The following is a 25235-nucleotide window of genomic DNA, read 5'->3' as shown; positions in this document are numbered from 1 at the left end:
TGCTGCTTGGAGAAGCATTTCTAAAAAACTAACTACAGAATATACAGTTACCAAATATATTCCTTTATGGGGCAACCCAGACTTCCCACCATCTTTGCAGAATATTTGGTTCATGCATTGGAAATGTAAAGGGATAAGTTCAATCCGAGATGTATTTGATCCTGGTGACTTAATTATGTCCTTCCAACAACTACAGGAGAAATTCCATCTTCCAGCAAAACATGTTTTCATGTACTTGCAAGTTTGCCACTATGCAAACACCAAATTTCCTAAAGGCATCAGCTCCACACAACCTCTGTCTAATGTGATAGAATCTTTGCTACGGATACGTTCTACATCTCCCTACCGAACACGATATCTGTACCCCCATTTGTTACTAAATGACCCTGATATATTATGGCGTAATCTTCAAGTTAGATGGTCAAGAGACCTTTCCTGAATTAGGAAACATTCAAGAATTGCTTTCTCACATAGGGACTATACTGAAAACATAAGGATTCTCTAGATTACAAGACGTCCATATCAAATTCATACATAGAGCATTTATTCCTCAGAATCAATGGAAGTATATGATTTTGGGATCTACTGGTCAATTTTCGAAGTGTTCTAAGGACAATGCATCTTCTATTCATGCTTTCTGGTCTTGTTATAAAAAAATTCTGGCGTAAGGTTTTACATTTCATTAATCAAACTTTTGATATTAACCTGCACTTTTACCTATCCCAATGTTGTTTGCACATTTCAAAGCATGGAAAGATGGAACACGTATACGGCATATTTTACCACTCTTAGGGGGTCACTCAGACCCGGTCGTTAGCGCCGATGCGCTCGGACCAGGTTGATGGCCCCCGCACAGAGCATGCGCACGACAGCGCCGGCGCCGTTGTGCGCATGCGTGAGACCCGCTACAACCAACAGCGCCGGTCATAGCGGGTCTCGATCCAAAGGGGTTGATTGACAGCTCGCCCCGTTTGGAAGGTGGGCCGGGGGGTGGCAGCCCAAACGGGGGCATTCCCATGGGAACGCCTACCGTTTGGGGACGGCCCCACTGACATCACTAGTGATGTCAGTGGAGAGCTTCCGGCTCAGACAGAGCCAGAAGCTCTCATGGGCTTACGACAAGGGAGACCCTACCCTAGGGTCTCGACGTAAGCCCCGATGGTCGCGATGGTCTTGACCATCGCGACCATCACCTTAGGCGGTCGTAAGGCGGTGGGTGTTAACCAACAGCCTTACCACCGCAAAGGAGGACGTCTTGAAAATTCAAGAGGTCCTCCCCTCATTCAGACCGACCGCACGCTCTGTGCGACCGGCTCTGAATGAGGTCCCTAATCCTTATAGTCACCATAGCAAAAAAGCTTATACTTGAAAAATGGATTAAGAGGACAGCCCCTTCCATTGAAGAACTTAAATCAATGATATTAGAACATATCTATTTTGCATAATGCTTTTTCTGATATTGGACAAGGTGTGCAGAGATTCTATACTAAATGGGAGCCATACCTTCTCACTCTCCCATTACAATTGCAGACTGGTATAAACAAAGTATTTGAGAATACAACCTGATATCTTCTCCAACATGTTGTATGACTTAGGGGTCTATTTACTAAGCAGTGATAAGAGACAGAGGGCATGATTCAGGGCCTGATTCAGAGCCGCTCGTAAGTGGCCGTTCGCTCATTCGGAGCGATGTTTTCACATTTGCGTATGTGTACGGATTTTAATGCGCAAACCAGTCAGTGCGGCCAGAAATCGTTATATAGTGAATGCCTGCTACTTTGAGTGACAGGAGGAGGCTTATGTGGGTGGTAACAGGGGAAGGTGCTTGAAAACGGGGAGTGGAACTAAGAACGCAGGCGTGCTTAAAGGTCAAAACGGGCGTTTTATGGGTGTGCAGAATTTAAACAGCAGCGTCATTGACCACATCACCTGGTTGTTTTATAGTCCAAACTGCTCGCAATATAGTGGTAGGAAAAACCAGCCACAAGAATAGCGAGCAGTTCATACGCTGTTCGATGTACTCGATTAATCTATTAAATAGCGGACATGACGTGTGATGCGAGCGGCCAGGGGGCGTTTTTTACAAAATAGTGGCCGCAGGTTTTGTTCGCTCGTTCAGGCATGGAGGCGTCAACAGACCGCAAAGAGCAAACGGTTCATTTGAATAGCCACCCCCTTTTCCTGAACGAACGTCCGCAAATTGCGAACGGCTCTGAATCAGGCCCATAGTGAAAAGTGATAAGGAAGTGATAAGTTGCCAGCCAATCAGCTCCCAGCTGTCAATTTTCAATCACAGCCTGTGAGATGACAGTTGGGAGCTGATTGGCTGGCACCTTATCACTTACTTATCACTTTTCACTCTGTCTCTTATCACTGCTTAGTACATATACCCCATAGTGCTTTAACCCTTGACACCTCAATTTGATCCTTTCAATATCCAGACATATCTGAATGGTTTAATAGTATGGGCAATGCTAATGTCGCTTTTTATTTTTGTTTCTACATTTTCATTTTTACTTCTGTTATTGTTTTTCTTTTTCCCCCTAGGCTGACCTTCCTCCTCCTTTATTCCTATTTTCAATCTATTTGGTAAACTCAGCTGATTATATTGTATTAAGTTGGGAAAAAGAAAAAAACAAACATCAAAATTCACCTTGTTTTGATAGTATATATGAGGTTATATCTGTTTAACATTTATTCATATTTATGTTGTTACTAATAACCTTGTAAATTCTTGAGATGTTTCAATAAAATGTTTAAATAACAAAAGCCTTGATAAATGCTCCCAATCATATCTACATACTGTATATCAGTTGCATGAGTGATGTGAATGTTAGAATGTAAGCTCTTACGAGCAGGGCCCTCTACCCTCTTGTGTTTCTCCTTACTTTACTTTCATCTACTTCTTACCCCCCACCAGGGCAACTAACACTTGGTTGCTTATGCTCTGTTGCATATCTAGGTGTTATGGTCACTAATGTAGCAATGTATATTATCCATGTCCTTGTCCTATATTGTATTGTAAGTCACCTGTCATATTATTTGTTTATGTACTTTGTAAGGCGCTGAGGAACACTTGTGGTGCCATATAAATAAAGGTTAATAATAATAATAATAGGCACAGAAACAGACAAATCTCAGGTGCACAACTCCAAATTATTAATAATATATAAATAAATGCAATAAAATGTTGCAATCAATAGAGGTTTTTAGCATAATCATGGCCAAGGTTATGGGCCTACCCACCATATCCAGGTAACCTCTTTCGGGTAGGTCCCTAACATACTAGGGTTCAAATAGAGAGCGCAGGACCCCCCAAAACTGCCCCAGCCAAGCCGCCCCAGGGCACCACCATAGTAAGAAAAGTGCAGTGTAAAGAGATAGTTAGGAGCAGCTGCATATAAAGAATGAAAATAAAAAAGTGAATCTTTCGCATATACTCCATTTAATGTGCTTTATTGCACTTCTGAGGGAAAAGAGACGCCCTTATTCTGGACTAGCACCCTACCTTATTGGTTTAAAAGCATGGAGTATGGTAATGTATATGCACACTGTATTAGGCACAATTCTAGGTAAGTCCTACAAGTTATATACTGTAGTGCAACTTTGGTTCATTTTTGGGGCGTGGGTCCCCCTGGATTGCGTTGGCTGATTTGTCTCAGGGCACTGCATTATAACACATTTTCCATTCTAACACATTTTAACCCTTCACTGTGTGTTTAATATATATGTACTTCACTTTTTTATTTTCATGCAATTAATGCTAGGCTCTGGAGCTGGGCTGCACTGACACAGTACTGACTGTCTGATTTCAGAATTGCAAAGTGTCCCTGGGAAATATTCAGTAACAATGTTGTTAGTTGTAGGAATATACTGACACATTCTGTATTCTGTCCTAACTATAGATCTGTAGCTCACCATGCACCCTGACTACTGTTAGGAGAAGATTCAATATGTATACTGCTGTGGATTAGATGTAAAGTATATACACACTGATGCAAGCCTATTCTACTGCTAATTAGCATTCCAAACCCTCCCAGTATGCACATGACCAATCAGAGAGAAGAAACTCTGCTATTTAACATTGACAGGAACAGAACACATTACTCCTTGCGAAAGGCCATCCAGGCAGAAATGCGTTGGAGTTAATCCATACATCCAAGCATTGCTGTTTCATTGTGGCTACCTATACGAGTGCGCGCTGCAGACTAAGAACATCCAGACTGAAGTAATCATCCACGCAACACATGTGACCACCGATCCGGTGACCGCATCACGGAGGAGACTACCAGCAACTCTACCATCCGGAGGAACATAGCCGGCAGGGGAAGGAGCGGTGAAGCCCAGGGTGAGACAGGTAAGTCACCGGGTACACAGGGGGAGACGCACGGCACGCGACTCAAGTGAGCAGCGGTGCCGGGCAGTCTCCCGTTGGACTCAGTGTCATCCACTGTTGTTGCAGGTCAGAGGGCGGCCTGGTCATTCAGGCAACCTCCGATTCGGACACGGTTAGCGGATCACATTGCAACCAGGAGGCTACTGCTCCCCGGTGTTTGCACCGTACTCTTGTCCCCGTGAAGATCATCCTGGGCACCATACCTCAGACTGAACTTTGTACCACTTCTTGTTGCCACTATAGCGGGACGCCGCTTTCTGATCATAAGAGTGACATTTATTATTCAGATTCATTTGGGATTGTACACGTCAGTGCACTTGATCACTCAACTAATATCAACCTTTGACTTTATATTCGCTATCCATTACCTTATCCTGACACATAGTTCATATGGTCTGGATCAGTGTATGCTGAGTTCATTTCGTAACTGATTTGTTTAGGTTATTGTTTGTTTTGTGTGCATGTGCAGGTTTTCTGCTCTATATGGTTTAGCCACTTTGATAATAAATCTATTTTATTACATAATTCCCACATTGTCTAACAAGTATTTGCCAATACTGTCCTTTCATATCATACGTGCAAACATAGATCGACTCCAGACTTGGTTCATAGATTTTGTACGTTAAATTTGTTGCTAGCTGAGCGCAGTATATCTTTTTCACTATCAACACTTAAGGATCTAGTCAGATATCCTATACAGCAGCTCGCTTGCATCCAATGCCCTCTAAGAAATCTTGGTGTGCTAGTATCCATCTGTTCTCTTTATAAACAATTCTAGGTAAGTCCTACAAGTTATATACTGTAGTGCAACTTTGGTTCATCTTTGGGGCGTGGGTCCCCCTGGAGTGCGTTGGCTGATTTGTCTCAGGGCACTGCATTATAACACATTTTCCATTCTAACACATTTTAACCCTTCACTGTGTGTTAAATATATATGTACTTCACTTTTTTATTTTCATTCTTTATATGCAGCTGCAGCTGCTCCTAACTATCTCTTTACACTGCACTTTTCTTAATATGCTGGTGCCCTGGGGCGGCTTGGCTAGGGCAGTTTTGGGGGGTCCTGCGCTCTGGATTTGAACCCTAGTATGTTAAGGACCTACCCGAAAGAGGTTACCTGGATATGGTGGGTAGGCCCATAACCTTGGCCATGATTATGCTAAAAACCTCTATTGATTGCAAAATTTTATTGCATTTATTTATATATTATTAATAATTTGGAGTTGTGCACCTGAGATTTGTCTGTTTCTGTGCCTGCAATTAGTCTCATCAGATAGCACCTCCCATTATATAAAAAGTCAGGTTGTGCAGTCCAGGAATCATTCGCATATAATAATAATAATAATAATAATAATAATAATAATGTGATTAGGACGTACTGTATGTCTCCACTTGAAACCACTCGGCGTAGGGAGAACCTATTTTTTTTTCAAAGTTGATCTGGTAATATCCAGGATTTGCTTCAAGAGCAAGAACAAATTCCACTTCAACAACGCCATTCCTCATCTCTGGATTCTGTACCTGGGCTATACAAGCACCAGATGGTTCCTGCAGGTGATATATAAGTCATAGATGAGCCGATTTCCTTATGTGATAGCCCCAAGATTAATTAATTGATGTCCAAAGTTTCTATTATTTGATTAAAGGCATCTGACTCTCTTTTGATATAAAAAACATAGCGGTCTTAACTAGAGATGTGCATGGACCCCCATGTTTTCATTATTGGCTCTAATTTATTATCGTGTTTTGGTTTTATCAAAACCACCAAGAGTTTTGGTTCAGTTTCAGTTTTGATTAAAGAAAAAAATCGATAAAACAGCTAAAATCAGGTCATTTGGACATATTTACATGCAATCCAAAACCCAAGTTCGGTTTTTAAATCTGAGTTCTGAACTGACAGCAGATCTGAGCTGGGACTCAGTTCTACTCGGAAGCCCAAAGTGATTCCAAACTGGGACTCGATTTGGCTCGGAAGCCTTAAGTTCAAGTGTGTTCATATTTTAGGAAAACCAAACCAAACATCTCTAGTCTTAACTGTCCTTACAGCATTTTTGATGATTATAATATCGGACATATTTCATTAATTTAAAAGAGTGCACCTAGGTACCACTGATTAATGCCTAGGTACCACTGATTACTATAAAAATGGTAGGGCTCAGGCCCTACCATTGATATCAACCTCTGACCTAACAATACTCCAAGCATCCCAACTGTAATCCAGCTGCAGGTTCTGAGTGCAATCACCAAATATTCGCCAATCTTGTGTTTTTCAAAACTGTAAGCGATCACTAATGTAATCTTTACAGAGGGTCTGCCAATAATATAATGTGAAGTATATCTGTATAGTATAGAACTTATCTAAGGCTATGTATAGTATATTCAATTGGATATAATGGGACACCTGATTGGTAAAAGTACTGCCTGTATAATGAAATGTAACAATCAATATGGTACTGTAGATAGTAATGTGCTAATACTCCCAGTGGTGAACAGGACAGTAGGAGTGTCCTGATAATAACACACTAAAAACTACCAGCAAGTCACTACTGTACTCAACTATTACAGTATGTACTTGAAGTCCTTGGACCATTCCTGAGGATTATGGTTAATGTACTGTACACAGTAAACAAAATCTAGAGAAACAATGTAATAAGGTTCAAAATGAAAATGAATAAAATAAGATAAACAGATGTGAGGTCAGGGCAGGTAGCAAACAATCTCAAAAAGAATCAGAGGTAAAAACACAAGAACAGAAAATTAAAACTATATCCTGGAGCAGGGAATAACAACTGAGACTAAACCTGTCACCAGGATTGAGTATTCATTGCCTATTTAAACCACTGTAACCCAACAAGAGACTCTGCGCACAGGAATGTGTGATGAGACTTAGTGTACAGCCATAACAGCTGCAGTGGTACAGTAGCTCACTATTGCAGAATTTTAGTGTAAATTATGCATGTATATACATGGTTAGTAAATTAATCATCTTGTGTCTGTTTTCTATATATAACATGCTGTACATGTTGAAAAGGAATACTGCTGTTTGTCAATTAGCTTTTTCAGATTGTTCAAGTTGATGACATCCCAACTTGGGCATGGCTGTATCACGATGGGTGGCTACTCCCCTGACATACCTACTGCTTGCCAAACTTTATGCTGCCCCTTAACCACCTCTTGTCCTCTCTGAACATCCATTCATTCACTGCCACGCCCATCAGTAGCAAATTTGTATGTCACCCGCTCACGCTGCTCAGCGTAATGGCACCTTTTTCCACCACAGGACACACAAGTTTGTAGGTGGGACAAGGCCCACAAAGCGGCCTATACCAGGAAATTTGGGAGGTATGGATAAAACCCCACTACTACTAACAGTGAACTTAGCGATGACTGACTTTTTTGAAGATATCATCATTGAGTGACAACAAATAAATTCATAATTTCTGCAGCAAGTTGTTCTTACAGGAAAGAAAAGTTGAATATTTGAATTTTTAATATCTTACCATAAAGGAGATGTTTGTGACCTGCAAATTAAAAAAAATAGCTCTTTTTACATTGGAAACAAATATGGACCCCACATATAGCCATAGACACAATAATAATTGTAATTTTTACACTACACAAAAATAGTTTTTACTGTACCTTCAGACAGCTTTAATGTATTGTTTTATGCATTCTCTTTGTAACTGTTTTTACATACATTGCCCTATAAATCTGGCTTTGAGTCTAGTGTTTCACTAAAGTCTTTATAATTTGTAGGCAGTCATAATAATAATAATAATAATAATAATAATAATAATAAATAATAATAATAATAATAATATTATTATTTTTATTATTATTATTATTATTATTAAAATTATTATTATTAATAAAATTATTATTATTATTACTATTATTATTATTATTATTATTATTAATAATAATAATAATAATAGTAGTAGTATTAGTATTTTCATTACCTCTGGATACACCAAATAAAACTGTTCTGTGGAAAAAACTGTGGGCCTGATTCAGACCCGGTCGCAAGCGCTGAGTGCTCGCAACCGGGTCAATGGTGGCACACAGCACATGTGCACGACAGTGCCGGTTCTGTCGTGTGCATGCGTGAGACCCGGCTAGCGACGGGAAAACCATTGCTCCAGGTCTCGCACCAAAGGGGGCGAGCTGTCGATGTTGAGTGACAGCTCGCCCCCTTAGGTGGACGGGCCAGGGGGGTGGCTGCCCAAATGGAGGCGTTCCCATAAGAATGCCTTCTGTTTGGGGGCGGCCACCAGAGACATCACAAATGATGTCAGTGGAGAGATTCCAGCTCTGTTAGAGCCGAAATCTTTCTGGGGCTTGCGGCCATGAGACCCTACCGCAAGGCTCTCGTCACAAGCCCGATGGTCGCGATGGTCTTGACCATCACGACCATCATCATGGCCGCTCACAATAGCTGTGGGTGGTTACAAGAGGCCACTCCAAAAAAAAAAAAGCCAGGCCCTGATTCAGAGCGAGTGGCTCTGAATCAGGCCCTGTATCCATAGCATGTAACAGAGCCTAACAATGTAATAGTAAAGTGCCTCGCACCTACACAACTCAAGAAAATACGTGACAAGTAAGTGATGCTCAACAGCCAGTGTCATGTTAGGAGATGTAGTTACTCAACAGCTTAAGATGTCTATATATGAATTATGGCCAAACAGAATACAATTTGGAGGCTATTTAGCACAGAAATATTACAGGCGATATTGGCCGACAGCAGTAAACACAGCCTGGGCTGCTGATACTTCATGGTTACAAGGCTGCAGCACATGCAAGGGGGGGGGGGGGTTACCTCCAGGGCCCCCACTGAGACATGGACCTGGGTTTTCCCTCCCCTCCCCATACTCTGTGCCCATGGGCACTGCACTTGAAAGCCTGAACTGCTAGCAGTGCAAATTCAATGGAAGAAAATATAAAGTACATAATAAAAAAGTAGAAAAAAATTTATTTGAAGAAATGTTTTTTAATTTTAATAATAAATGCTACTTATCTTCCTTTTTTTGCTATCAACATTTGAGAAGGTGATAGCAGAGGAGGATGTTCGATGGTCAGGGCCGTAGTGAGCCTTGCAGGACCACGGTCATTTTTTGGGGTGTGGCCCAATGTCAGTAGGCATGGCCTCACCTTTAAAATAGTATTAAGCGGCGCAGTACGCTCCACAGGGTGATGCCTTGTGCCCATCAGCTAGGGGCAAATGTAGTGGCAGCAGCTTCCCTGGTCCCACCACAGCCCAGCACACAGCTGGGGAGACAGTGACACTGCCACTGACATGTAAGAGAGGGAAAGGGGGGCATAATTAGTGCCTGCCCCCCCCCACCCTGTGTAATCATCCCATTTCTCCAGGATTTAGTGTTAACTGCCTTGTAGTGTGTGAAATATTACAGACCCTCCAACATTACCCATTCCATTAGGAACAAAGGGCCTGATTCAGACCCACTCGCGAGCGGCTGTCCGCTCGCAAGTGGGTCGATGGTCTGCACTGAGCATGCGCACGACGGAGGGAGCTCCGTCGTGCGCATGCGCCAGACACGACGAGCGAAGGACTTTCCTTCGCTCGTTGTGTCCGATCAAAGGGGGCGTGCTGTCAATGTTGATTGACAGCACGCCCCCTTTGGTGGGCGTGCCGGGGGCGTGCCTCCCTGACGGGGGCGTTCCCACGGGAACGCCTCCCGTCAGAAGCCGGCCCACTGACATCACTAGTGATGTCAGTGGGAGTGATTTTGGCTCTGATAGAGCCAAAATCACTCCGGAGCTTGCGGTTGAAAACCTCAACCGCAGGCTCCGGCTCGCAATTTCGATGGTCGCGATGGTCACGACCATCGCGGCCATCAAAATGCACGCTCGTATAGCCTGTGGGTGGTGACCCACAGCTATACGAGCGTCCAGGAGGACGCTCCATGAAAATGGAGCCCTGCCCTCATGCAGAGCGTGCGCTCTGCTCAGAGCGTACGGCTCTGAATGAGGGCCAAAATCCTCTGTTTCTCAACTTCCTTCTTATTATTGCAGCCACCTGTGCGGTAACACCTGTCTCATCAATTACCTAGTACAACACAGGTGACTGCAATCATAAATCAGGTTGGAAGTCCAGGAGTAGAGTTTTTTGTAACTGATGGAACTGGTCATGTTGGAAGGTAGGATATTACACACCTGAGCCACCACAATAATGCATTGAACTTTAGTACATCCATAATTGAGATATACCCGCAAATAAGAACTATTTATCAAGGAGAAATAAACAATTTGCTTGATCCCTAACTTTTTCATTTTTTTTATATAAATTTCTCCACTTACTCAAGGCAGAGAGGACTTATTAGCGGACATATGAAGAATAATCAGATAATAGTCACTTACTTTGTGATTAACAGGCTTCAGTTCATTAGTCAGACAAACCAGTCTACATCGCACTGCGGGGAAAGCACAATACAGTAACAGTTCATAAGTAGCAAAATACATTCATATTCCCTAGAAAGACTAATGCAGGACTGATACATTATAATTTGTAATAATGAGGAGATTAATAAAAAAATTTTTTTTAAGAGGAACTCATCAAAGAACAGGACAACTGTAAGCCCACACACCGTGCCGTCACCCACACAAGTGCGTCTATTTAATCGCTATGTGCATTTTAACAACTTTCCTGTTTTGGAAACTGCTCCCATACAAATTATCATGTCCTTGTGCATGATCAGGGCCAGATTAACAATGGAACGGATGGGACTACAGCTCCTGGCCTCTACATAACAATAGGTCCATCCTCTTAATAGCATGATGATAACCAGCTGCCAGCTGCTAAGTATAAAAATTGTATTTCTATTTTTCTCTTAAAATTATGCATTTATTCTATTTTTACATATTTAGTAAGACATTGGGCCTGGAAGTGTAAGAGATGTACACGCCCACATTGCACTAGCCACGCCCACACAACACTCGTCACAGTTCCTTTGCTTCTCTTAATAGGCCCGTGATCATTTTCTTCCCCAGCCCCACATGACCTTATTCCGGCCATAATGCTTGTGTAAGCTCTACTGCTTGTTGTGGTCCATCAGAGGCAGCGGACGGGTTAACATCGGTCAAAGGTGACCATGCGCCTGATTCCAAGTCTCATGCAAAGTTCATGTAGTTAAGCGATTTTTTGATAGTGATTGTGTGTGAAAATCCCTACAACTCGTATGGTGCATGCATTACTCTGTGTGTACACACTAAGGTTATGATCAAGAAGAAAGGTATCAAAAATGTCTTGGAAAAGTGCTGGTCGTTCCTGGGCAGTGACTTGTCAGTGTCTTACACACTGAGATGGTCCATCTTATGGGAGTGTTATGGGAGTGCTGCAGGCTTGTTGGTGAAAGTGGTTGCATACACAGACACTTAACCGCACACAAAGGAGACCTTACACAGATGGAGACACTGCATGTGCCATCGGGTTGGTGTAAGTTTGGCTGGTATGACTGACAGTGCATTTAAACACATACCAATTGTTATTTTAACATCTATGGATGCTGATTTCAGATGTAGGAACATACACAAGGGAAGGACTTTGTAGAGGCATTTTGCAGACAGGCAATCGCCAATAGATGCCGCCATAGCAGCCACTGAATGGCCTGTGTACGCGCAGTTCTGCCTGTTGTCGCAGAATAGAAGCGCTGAACAAGAGGGGAAATATCTAGAATGGTTGTGAGCCCTGAGCGGGTGTACAGAAGGGGCACGAGGACAAGACTACAATAGATCTCACCATAGCATACCTCTGAGTCAGTCAGTGTGCTGCAGAGAGTGTGCAACAATCTGTCAGCACAGTCTGCAATCCCCTCCTCACTATAGGTAGTGGGTAGTGCCAGAGTGAATTTACCAGGAGTGGATGTGAAGAGTAAATAGGTAACAGAGATTCCTACTACCAAGAGCAGGAATATGCAGCAATTTAACATTCATCATGGAAATTAGGCAACCCAACCAAATAGCAATTCCATTACAGAAAAGACACAGAAAGCAAAACAGCAGCGAGTGAGCACTCAGTGAAATTTGCAGAACAAACTGCAGTACAAAAGTTATGAGAAATAGAGAGATCTGTAGTTCTAAGGAGATATTTAGTAAATCAGCGACAAGATATTTCTCATAATTCAGGTTCTTAAAGACCCAGGTCCAACGCATTCTGAAAGTGCACCATACTGTATATAATATATGTATTAGACTATTTCATGACTAATTATTATTTTGAATTAAAGTAAATAATCTGTTTATCTGAATAATATTAGAATTTGAGAGATTTAGTGAAAGCGATTTGAGGGGGAGGTAGTGACTGGTTTAGAATTTGAGGAAAAGTAAGAGTTTATAGTAGATAGGAGGATAGGTAATGTAAAAAAAAAGATAAGACTGTTTGAAGTTATTAGGTTACAGGGTAAAAAAGTAATTTTCAATCTTTTGTGGCAAATCATATGTTTTTTGGATGCCCAAACGCATTTGCCCGCTTGACATAGCAATTCAGTTGTTGCTCCATTTAGGTGCCAGTGCTGCATGTGTACACCCAAAAGCACAGGTTTATCAGCTAATCTTATCTAAAGTCCTGCTTTGGGGGCTCAAACTCACGTCGATCGCCACACCACCAATGGCTTTAGTTATAAAGTGTGAGTGTGAGGTTCTGAATTTGTTGTGGACCCGGGGTGGTGATAGAAGCAGGCACAGGAGCAGACTAAAAGAAAAAAGAGAGGTTTTTAATAAGTGACTGAGAAGACATGGGAATGGCAAACAAAAAGTCCAGGTATAGCACTAAAGTGCACTTGATGACTGTAGTGAGGGTTAATGAACAAATGTCCAGATAGTGATAGGCAGGAACAGTCCAGTATAAGTATTGTGAGCTAAAACAGAATGCAGGCTTGATGAGCTGTAACTGAATGTAGGTATGGTGAGCTGTAACTGATGCAGACAGAGGTAGTGAAGTCCAGCTGGGAGTGAAGGGAGGCAAGGTGTAGGGAACAGCAGGTTAAGGTACTCAGGCAGATGAAAGGTATGTGGAGGGTGCAGGGTAAATCCAGCAGGTTGGAGCAGGCAAGGTTCAGACTAGTAGCGTAACAGACAGGCAGGCAGATAAGTCACAGGTACTCTATCTCAGCAGCAGCTGAGAAACACGTTGCACTGGCAAAGGAAGGAAGGCTCTGGACCTTCCTAAATACTCAGTGCCACATTGTGACTGGCTGGAATGAGCACATGACCTACCAGGATTGGACAGCTGGGATCACATGGCTGCAGGCAAGATGGCAGCGCCCATGCCAACGGAACGGAAACACCGCCAGACCTCACCAGGCCTAGTGACAATGTGCCTGCACAGAACCACGTGCAGCCAATGCCCCTCAACAAACACCAGCACCACTGCCAGAGACCCCCACCATAACGACATCACAGGTACTACCCGGTGACTACCATGCCGAGAAGCCCTGGCCGTGACACAAAGCAGTATTATGAGAATCCTCTGAAACTGATAGAGATACCCTGTGTATCAAAACATGTTAATTATATTTTTTTCCTCTAGATCACAGGTTCTCAAACTCGGTCCTCAGGACCCCAAACAGTGCATGTTTTGCAGGTCTCCTCACATAATTACTAGTGAAATAGTTAGCTGCACCTGTAGATCTGTTAAAATGTGTCAGTGAGTAATGAATACACCTGTGCACCTGCTGGGTGACCTGTAAAAAGTGAACTGTGTGGGGTCCTGAGGACCGAGTTTGAGAACCACTGCTCTAGATGAAAACTATGTGGTAATGAAATTCCTCAAGGTTTCTATAGACCAAACAGAAACTTTAAGTGGTACGGATGCAGCAAAAGCTGGTTAAAATTGAAAGTTTGTTGCATTTGTACATACAGACTGAGCAATCATTGTTCAAAAAACACTAGAATTCATGTGTGGAGAGTCTCACCCAAGGGCAAGGAGTCTAAAATGGCTCTGGGCATCGCCAGGGAACCCTGCTAGTAGATTTGGACCCTGCAGCAGGAACATTGCAGGTTGCACCCCCCTTGGATGAAAGCCAGATGACTAAGAAGTGTAAATAGGTCAGGCACAGTACAGAATCAAAATCCACAGAATAGACGATCAAGTCAAGGGTTAGAGTCACAGGCAGTGGTTAACATACAAGAAGACAAGATAAGGGAGCCAGCTTAATGGTGAGCACATGTAGACTGAGAATCTTGGTTGAAGGCCATTCTCTATCCCCTACCCTGAGGTTAAGTATGTTTTGACATCATCTATCCATGAAAAATTCATAACAAACAAATTGGTGCTTTTCTGTGATTCTAATGCTGGGTACACACTACCTTATGATGTGTGTACCTAGCTGACGCACGATGCATAAATGACATATTGTGCGGTCATTAGCCACCGTGCGATCTGGTGAACGACCGCACTATATTTCGTTCACCAGGCGCCTCCACAAGCATGGGGTCGCTCATATAATTAACAGATTAAGCAGCATGTAGGATCGATATGTCAATGTGACGAACGACCCCGCAGGAGCACACATGGTTGGTCATAGTGCAGACACACTTGCCGACATTAACAATATGTCGTCCCGATATGCCAGATCAGCCGACATACCATTTAGTGTTTACCCAGCTTAACACAAACAAGTGAAACTGCACTATTCACTACAGAATATCCATATGAAAAATCATTAAATACCTGTATGGCAGAATAAGTAATGGTCAAGACACACAAAGTAAAACACAAATTTAGTTCATACTAATATATAAAAATTAAATATTGTATGTTTATTGCTCAATCACGACCAAACCTTTCAATCAATTGACTTGGCATAAGAATAATTTAGAAGCTGGATTAGAACATAGGCGATATGTTTTCACAGAACTCCCACTGAAAAGCACTGAGAACAGTTTATTTTAGCATTACAAGAATATAGCATTACTATCCTTCCCCAGCAGAGGGTGCTATGCACTTTCCATTACAGTTTGCTTCCAGTTGTCAAAAATATCCTCTAAGGCTAGAACAGCAAATTTTGCTGGCAGTGGAGAAACTACTGTACAAACATAAATGAGAGTGCACAGGCAAGCTCAGCAACAAATGAAGCTTCGAGCATCTGATACCCAAGAGCAGACTATATTGTTCTAACAGGCTGCTGCTGACTATCAAACCTCTTTTTGAGCATCCCAATCGGACAAGCAGCATGATGCAAGGCTTCACCAGCAACGTGTTACACGCACTAATTTGAAGAGGTCTAATTGGGCTCTATGCTAATGGTGGCATTTCACTATGATCCTTTCAATGAATACAGCGCTCATCCTCTAACAACAATTGGGAAGATGGTTGAGGAGTGAAAACTAGGTAATGGTACAAGATGATGTAATACGAGTCTTGGAAAAAATATAATCGGAGCTACTTTTTCCATGGGATAAGCCAAGTGAGAAAATTTACTATTACCCAAGATTCCCATAAAACCTACGGATCCATCATTTCAATTTAAGTGTCTCCAATTCCACCTGAAGCTGGCATTTGCCATATCCATCAACAAATCATGGGGCCAAACTCTGAAAGTGGCAGTTATAAACTTGTGTCACAGACCCAATAAATAAAGGAAGCTGATGATATTACCAAAAGGTCCAGCTAGTGTAAAGGACTCCACGGTCTAACATGCAGTGAGGTCAGCCACTTGGTGAGCTGATCCTTATATAGGCACCCACTGCAACAGCACTTCCAGGCCGGACAAGTGGTGCAATCAACACCTCTGTACAGTGAGCTCCAGGCACATACCATGGAAAGTTTTTTGTATAGAAGTATTCTGGTGCTCCTACGGATCTGTGTTATTTTGGGGAAAAATAGAGAATGGAAAAAAATAGAGTGTAAATCTGTGATAAAAACCAAAAAAAGAAGTATATAGACATATACTCACCCTTTATAGGTGAGATCAGTACAATGGACACAAATCAACACCGTGGTCCTACGGTGGTTGCAATAGCAATGATGAATCGATCTGGATAGGTCTCAAATCCTGGCAGTAGTCGTTATGTGAAGAAAATAAAACATGCCTCCATAGTGCAAATCGGTTGTCATTAAGTCAGAATAATAGTAAATAATATCCTGCTCACCTTATTCCAATTGCATAAGTGCCTTAGACATTCACTTTAAATCCCGATGTCCGTCGGTAATGTAAAAATTTATATCTCTTAAAAATTATTTTATTTAACTTCCATTAAAATAATTTCATATATGGCCATACAAAAAAAAAGAAAATCATTAAAAATATAAAATATAATATAATTTTAAATTATAAAATAACCATAAATAATGCCAAACTGTAATGTAAAAAATGTGAAGAAGGCACCAATAGCAGCAACACTTTTCACAGACCCTGTGTATGCTTTCTCAGGCTGACAACTTGGAAATGAACCTTCCAGCCCTTAAATAGGGGACTGAGGTTCAGACAAATGATGATTGACATATGGTTATTTAACTTAAAATATACATCAAAATACATAGAAAAAAATTATATAAGACATACTGCATATCAGAGAACAACATATAAGTGTTTTAAACAATGTTTAAAATTAATTCCAAAAGTTAATAAGAAAATGGGAGGATCTGAGCCAGCAAAGTAGATAATTAACAGAAGAGAGAGCAATCAGCATGGTAAGACTCATGCATAGACACATATGAAGATAACTGCATGGATAGCCCTCCTGATTGTGTGAAACTGAACCCATTTTAAACACTCCGATCAGCACTGTGGTCTGTAAACCATCAACGCAATCGGTAGCCATGGAGACAATAGACAGGTGACCTCATAGATATGTAAAAAAAAATATATATATATATATATATATAATATAAAAAATAATAAAATAATAATTTAAGTGCTATGGTCTATAAGCCGTCAGCACAATCAGTATCCATAGAAACAAAAAACAAGTGACTTCATGTGTATATAAAACACCTAATATTCCAATCAGAAAACAGTGACCCTAGAGCCTATGATGCCACACCACACATTGTGATCCAAACTCCATAGACTTATAAGAAGGAAGGATCCTAATTAAATGTCACTTATGTGAATAATCTAAATAAATGATAGTACAATAATAATACTAATACATAAGGGATTCGAATATGTGTGACATTAATGTGAAGTATAAATTACGTGAATATAATAATATATTTAATATGTAATTACACTAATATAAAATAGTGACTCTATAATACAGTGTCTTAAAATAAATGAACTAAACCCTACCTGTACATATAATTCTATATGCACATAACATGTATACTATGTGAATACAAGAAAAAAGAAAGTGAGAAAAGAAATATGGAAAAGAATGGAAAAGAAAAAACATGAAAACATAAAATGCGTGAAAAAATTGTGTAATACAAAATGCAATAATGGTCCCACATGTATCAAATCAATATAGCATAATGAGGATCCGAAAAAATAATCACATGATTTATCCATGAAATACAAGGCAAAAACTAAAAACCAGTATGAATGTAGTATTCCTTACAGAAAGGTGGCCAAATCAATATCTATGTTTAAGCCCATTATGAAAAGGGTCTTCAATTTATGACTCCAAGAAGTTTCTTTTTTGGCAAGTTGGTTTGCACTATCACCCCCTCTTATTCCTACATGGACACGATCAATACCAATAACTCTAAGTCCAGCTGGATTACTTGAATGTTTATTTAAATAATGTTTGGAGACACTATGAGTGAGAAATCCTTTTTTAATATTCAGGATATGTTCCCGAATCCTATTCTTTAAAGGTCTTATTGTCTTCCCAATGTACTGTAAATGGCATGGACACTCCAACAAATATATCACATAGTAACTGTTGCAGTTGATATTTTGCTTTATTGAAAACTCCTGTTCCTTCACAATAGAGATGAATGATGTGACCTTCTGTCCATACTTGCAAGAAATGCATGAAGTACATGGAAAAAATTCTTTCTGTTGGATATTTAGCCAATTTTCGGATTTCTTGCCTAATGAAAGTGGTACAGTTGGAGCCAACATATTCTTGATATTTGGTGCCTTTCTAAAAATCACTTTTGGTTTCTTTGGAAGGTGTGTACCCAAAATAGGATTGCAACATAGTATAGGCCAGTGTATTTCAAAAATGGTTTTAATAGCATTTGATTGATCATTATAACCTGTGATGAAGGGTAAAATAATGTCAGTTTGGCTATTGTCAGTAATATTCTTCTTTAACAATTCATCTTGGTTAAATGTTCCATATTCAGTATAACATTTTTCTAAAAGGAGAGCTGAATAACCTCTTTCTTTAAACCTCTGTGTTAAAAAAGTGGCCTGTTCTTTATAAACATCAAGATCTGTGCAATTTTTCCTAATACGCCTAAATTGATCTTTAGGGATGTTGCAAACCCACTGGGGATTATGACAGTTTGAAGGCATAAGATAATTGTTTGAATCCACTGGTTTAAAATGAGTTTTAGTTTTAAAAGAATCCTGGTCATGATAAATATCTAAATCTAAAAATGTAATTCTTTCTGTACTCATATTGGATTCAAATTTCAGATTAATATCATTGGTATTAAGATAGAATAAACATTGAGTCAGCGTGTCTTCATACCCCTTCCAAATAAAAATTATATCAAAAATATATCTTTGCCATAGGACCAGGTTTGCACCAAAAAGATTATCATTCCAAATGCGGTTATACTCCCAATATCCCATGAATAAATTAGCATAACTTTGTGCAAACTTGGTCCCCATGGCTGTACCTTGTATTTGTAGGTACAATTGTGTTAAAGGTTTAAAATAATTATGATTTAAAATAAATGAAATGCTATCCAAAATTAAAATTATCTGATCCTCATGTAATCGATCATCTTTTTCCAAGAAGAATTTTGTGGATTCAATTCCTTGATGGTGTCTTATACAAGTGTACAGTGATGATACATCTACTGTACACATATTGAATCCATTCTCCCACTTTAAACTCTTCAGTAAACTATTAATTTCAGTGGAATCCCTAAAATATGAGGGGAGGGGAGTGACTAAAGGTTGTAGAAATGTGTCCACATATTTGGACAGTCCTGAAGTGAGGGAATTTATCCCTGACACTATAGGTTTACCAGGCGGTTAAACTGGATTTTTGTGAACTTTGGGTAAAATGTAAAAGTAAGGGATCCTTGGATGGTTAATAAATAAGAAATCAAATTCTGATTTCAATAAGATCTCCTTATTTGAAGCCGTCTTTAAAATTTTATATAGTTCACTTTTATAAATAATAGTAGGATCCCTATCCAATTTTTTATAAGTGGTGACATCACTCAACAGATGCTCAGTTTCTAAATAGTAATCTTCACTATTCATAATAACAGGACCCCCACTTATCAGCCAGTTTTATAATGATTGACTCCTCCTCAGTTAGTTCTTTTAGGATTTCTCTTTCTTTCCTGCTCAAATTTTTGACCTTATTCAACTGATAATTGTCAGCTAGATCCTGTGAAATGCGTTGCTGCTATTGGTGCCTTCTTCACATTTTTTACATTACAGTTTGAAACTATTTAAGGTTATTTTCTAATTTATAATTATATTATATTTTATATTTTTATTGATTTTCTTTTTTTTTGTATGGCCATATATGTAATTATTTTAATGGACGTTAAATAAAATTATTTTTAAGAGATATAAATTTTTTCATTACCGATGGACATCAGGATTTAAAATGAATGTCTAAGGAGCTTATGCAATTGGAATAAGGTGAGCAGGATATTATTTACTATTATTCTGACTTAATGACAACCGATTTGCACTATGGAGGCATGTTTTATTTTCTTCACATAATGACTACTGCCAGGATTTGAGACCTATCCAGATCGATTTATTGTTGCTATTGCAACCACTGTAGGACCACGGTGTTGATTTGTGTCCATTGTACTGATCTCACCTATAAAGGGTGAGTATATGTCTATATAATTTTTTTGGGGGGGTTTTATCACAGATTTACACTATATTTTTTTCCATTCTCTTTTTTTTCTGCAAAATAACACTGATCCTTGGGAGCGCCGGAATACTTCTATAAAAAAAACTATCTTTATCTGGATCTCTGTTGAAAGTTCCAATTATTCAGGCTGCATATTCTTTCGGTTCATTTATAAGACCACATAAGCATAGTAGCGCCAATCGTACAAACCTATTTTGATCATTATCTTTTCAACAAACCCAGATTGTGGTGCTTTATTCTGATTTGAAATCTTCAGAAAATATGCCTGATAGGATGGCAGAGTCATCAATTAGTAGGTCATCAATATTTGATTATCGTAATCAAAGGAAATTCGAAATATCAAACATGGATAAATTATTTGAGGACTTTACACCATGTACACCATTAAATGAGAGTATACATTTAAATTTATTGTTTAGGAAATTGGAGGTCAAAAGAATCCCAAGGGGATTAAGGATTCATAAACAAGCTTATTTTGCCCCTAATGTTGGAGAGAATGTTGTTTTTAATAATAGTTGGAATATTATTAATTAGTGTTCATTTGATCTGATTAAATTAATTATCAATCATAAAAAACCAAATTACCAGATTTGGATAAGGAGATTAATGAAACAAAGAATCTTTTAAGTCCTCATAAACAACTAGAGGATTATGAGAGGCTAGAAACTAGAACCAGAGAGAAAGTTATGAAGGTCGAACAAGAAATTAGCCATATTAAAAAGAAAAACTTCCAAAGAGATCAACATGATTATGAAGGTGCCTTTTCTATCAATGAATTAACAAATGTGGTGGAAGAAAAAGATGATGACAACTTGACATTTAAGTTTTACAAAGAACATATTCAAAGATATACGTCTAAAAACAACACTAATAGACCCCTGTCCATCTACTCACCATCATATTGGACAGTGGTCTAACAAAAAATAATAAATCACCCACCCCAAATAGGTTTTATGGACAAAACAAAGGATTTTCCTATAGACCAGGACGAAAATATGAAGACCAGAATGATTGGAGGTATCCTAGACCATATCACCAACCCAGATATCAATACCGTCAGAATCCCAATCGATATGATGATGCTCCACAACATAGAGAACATTGTGATATGCATATGAATGATAGAAAGAGGTTTTCCAGAGGTTCTCCTCATTTTTTAGAGGAAGACAGGAGATTTTGCACCAAGAACAGGTGCTCACCGCTTCAAGAAAATGTAGCAATGGCCTCCCCTCTAAGAAGAAAAAAGGGAGAAGAGGAACAAGAGGATGAAATCATAAATCCATAAAAGAAAATAAGGTAGAACTAAGTACTGGAATATTTAATTTTAGTAATTTTCAACTAAACCAATCCCATGAATCTCTACTTAAAAATGGATTAGGATTTGCTCCATCAAAAAATATTGATCCATTCAACATTTTTATTGATGTTCTTAAAAATACCAGGAATTTAACCTTAAAATGTTATTTTTTGAAAAATGATGCAGCTTCAAGGAATTTTGAAGCTCAACAAACTATATGTTCTAACAATTCCTTTTTATACAGTAATTTGAAGCCAACATCTACATTTAATCCCACATTTTGTAAAGGAAATTTTGTTGAAACTTTTAATAATATGGTATTGAAGGATTTGGAGGATCTAGCTGACAGTTATCAGTTGAATAAGGACAAAAATTTGTGCAGGAAAGAAAGAGAAATCCTAAAAGAACTAACTGAGGAGGAGTCAATCATTATAAAACTGGCTGATAAGGGGGGTGTACTGTTATCATCAATAGTGAAGATTACTATTTAGAAACCGAGTGTCTGTTGAGTGATGTCACCACTTATAAAAAATTGGAAAGGGATCCTACTATTATTTATAAAAGTGAACTATATAAAATTTTAAAGACGGCTTCAAATAAGGAGATCTTATTGAAATCAGAATTTGATTTCTTATTTATTACCCATCCAAGGATCCCTTACTTTTACATTTTACCCAAAGTTCACAAAAATCCAGTTAAACCGCCCAGTCAACCTATAGTGTCAGGAATAAATTCCCTCACATCAGGACTGTCCAAATATGTGGACACATTTCTACAATCTTTAGTCAGTACCCTCCCCATATATATTAGGGATTCCACTGAAATTATTAGTTTACTGAAGAGTTTCAAGTGGGAGAAGGGATTCACTATGTGTAAAGTAGATGTATCATCACTGTATACTAGTATAAGACACCATCAAGGAATTGAATCAACTAAATTCTTCTTGAAAAAAGATGATCGATTACATGAGGATCAGATAATTTTAATTTTGGATAGCATTTCATTTATTTTAAATCATAATTATTTTAAACCTTTAACACAATTTTACCTACAAATACAAGGTACAGCCATGAGGACCAGGTTTGCACCAAGTTATGCTAATTTATTCATGGGATATTGGGAGTATAACCGCATTTGGAATAATAATCTTTTTGGTGCAAACCTGGTCCTATGGCGAAGATTATATAATTTTTATTTGGAAGGGGTATGAAGACACGCTGACTCAATTTTTAATCTATCTTAATACCAATGATCTTAATCTGAAATTTGAATCCAATATGAGTACAGAAAGAATTACATTTTTAGATTTAGATTTTTATCATGACCAGGATTCTTTTAAAACAAAAACTCATTTTAAACCAGTGGATTCAAACAATTATCTTATGCCTTCAAACTGTCATAATCACCACTGGGTTTGCCACATCCCTAAAGGTCAATTTAGGCGTATTTGGAAAAATTGCACAGATCTTGATGTTTATAAAGAACAGGCCACTTTTTTAACACAGAGGTTTAAAGAAAGAGGTTATTCAGCTCCCCTTTTGGAAAACTGTTATACTGAATATGGAACATTTAACCAAGTTGAATTGTTAAATTAGAATATTACTGACAATAGCCAAAATTACGTTATTTTACCCTTCATCACAGGTTATAACGATCAATCAAATGCTATTAAAAACATTGAAAAACACTGGCCTATTCTATGTTGCAATCCTATTTTGGGTACACAACTTCCAAAGAAACCAAAAGTGATTTTTAGAAAGGCACCAAATATCAAGAATATGCTGGCTCCAACTGTACCACTTTCATTAGGCAAGAAATCCGAAAATTGGCTAAATATCCAACAGAAAGGATTTTTTTCCATGTACTTCATGCATTTCTTGCAAGTATGGACAGAAGGTCACATCATTCACCTCTATTGTGAAGAAACAGGAGTTTTCAATAAAGCAAATTATCAACTGCAACAGTGACTATGTGATATATTTGTTGGAGTGTTCATGCCATTTACAGTACCTTGGGAAGACAGTAAGACCTTTAAAGAATAGGATTCGGGAACATATCCTGAATATTAAAAAAGGATTTCTCACTCATAGTGTCTCCAAACATTTTTTAAAGAATCATTCAAGTAATCCAGCTGGACTTAGAGTTATTGGTATTGATCGTGTCCATGTAGGAATAAGAGGGGGTGATAGTGCAAACCAACTTGCCAAAAAAGAAACTTATTGGATTCATAAATTGAAGACCCTTTTCATAATGGGCTTAAACATAGATATTGATTTGGCCACCTTCCTGTAAGGAACACTACATGCATACTGGCTTTAGCTTTTGCCTTGTATTTCATGGATAAATCATGTGATTTTTTTTTCGGATCCTCATTATGCTATATTGATATGATCTATGTGGGACAATTATTGCAGTTTGTATTACACAATTTTTTCATGCATTTTATGTTTTTCATGTTTTTTCTTTTCCATTCTTTTCCCAATTTCTTTTCTTCTTTCTTTTTTCTTGTATTCACATAGTATACATGTTATGTGCATATAGAATTATATGTACAGGTAGGGTTTAGTACATTTATTTTAAGACACTGTATTATAGAGTCACTATTTTATATTATTGTAATTATATATTAATTATATTATGATATTCACGTAATTTATACTTCACATTAATGTCACACATATTCGAATCCCTTATGTATTAGTATTATTATTGTACTATCATTTATTTAGATTATTCACATAAGTGACATTCAATTAGGATCTTTCCTTCTTATAAGTCTATGGAGTTTGGATCACAATGTGTGGTGTGGCATCATAGTCTCTAGGGTCACTTTTTTCTGATTGGAATATTGGGTATTTTCACATGAAGTCACTTGTTTATTGTTTCTATGGATACAGATTGTGCTGACGGCTTATAGATCATAGCGCTTAAATTATTATTTTATTATTTTATATATTTTATATATATATATATATATATATACATATATATATATATATATATATATATATATTTTTTTTTTTTTTACATATGTATGAGGTCACCTGTCTATTGTCTCCATGGCTACCGATCATGCTGCTGGTTTACAGACCACAGTGCTGATCGGAGTGTTTAAAATGGGTTTAGTTTCACACACTCAGGAGGGCTATCCATGCAGTTATCTTCGTATGTACCTATGCATGAGTCTTACCATGGTGATTGCTCTCTCTGCTGTTAATTATCTAATTTGTTGGCTCAGATCCTCCCATTTTCTTATGAACTTTTGGGATTCATTTTAAACATTGTTTAAAACACTTATATGTTGTTCTCTGATATGCAGTATGTCTTATATTATTTTTGCTATGTATTTTGATGTATATTTTAAATTAATTAACCATATGTCAATCATCATTTGTCTGAACCTCAGTACCCTATTTAAGGACTGGAAGGTTCATTTCCAAGTTGTCAGCCAGAGGAAGCAGACACAGGGTCTGTGAAACGTGTTGCTGCTATTGGTGCCTTCTTCACATTTTTTACATTACGGTTTGGCACTATTTATGGTTATTTTATAATTTATAATTA

General features: G+C 38.6%; 1 protein-coding gene across 1 annotated transcript in view; it reads right to left on the bottom strand.

Moving 5' to 3' along the window:
• The window catches only part of LOC148514828 (ovostatin-like), a 306413-nt gene that overhangs the window by 264817 nt on the left and 16361 nt on the right, over nt 1-25235 (bottom strand). The window contains exons 5-7 of the mRNA XM_088480956.1: nt 10772-10824; nt 7897-7917; nt 5776-5944 (exon numbers count right to left, since the gene is read on the bottom strand). Coding sequence (XP_088337082.1) covers nt 5776-5944; nt 7897-7917; nt 10772-10824 — 243 coding nt within the window. The remainder of the gene's footprint in view (nt 1-5775; nt 5945-7896; nt 7918-10771; nt 10825-25235) is intronic.

The sequence above is a fragment of the Taudactylus pleione genome, unplaced genomic scaffold (genome assembly GCF_031769625.1).
Source record: "Taudactylus pleione unplaced genomic scaffold, aTauple2 ptg000258l, whole genome shotgun sequence".
NCBI lineage: Eukaryota > Metazoa > Chordata > Amphibia > Anura > Myobatrachidae > Taudactylus > Taudactylus pleione.
This window is presented reverse-complemented; position numbering and strand designations above follow the sequence as displayed.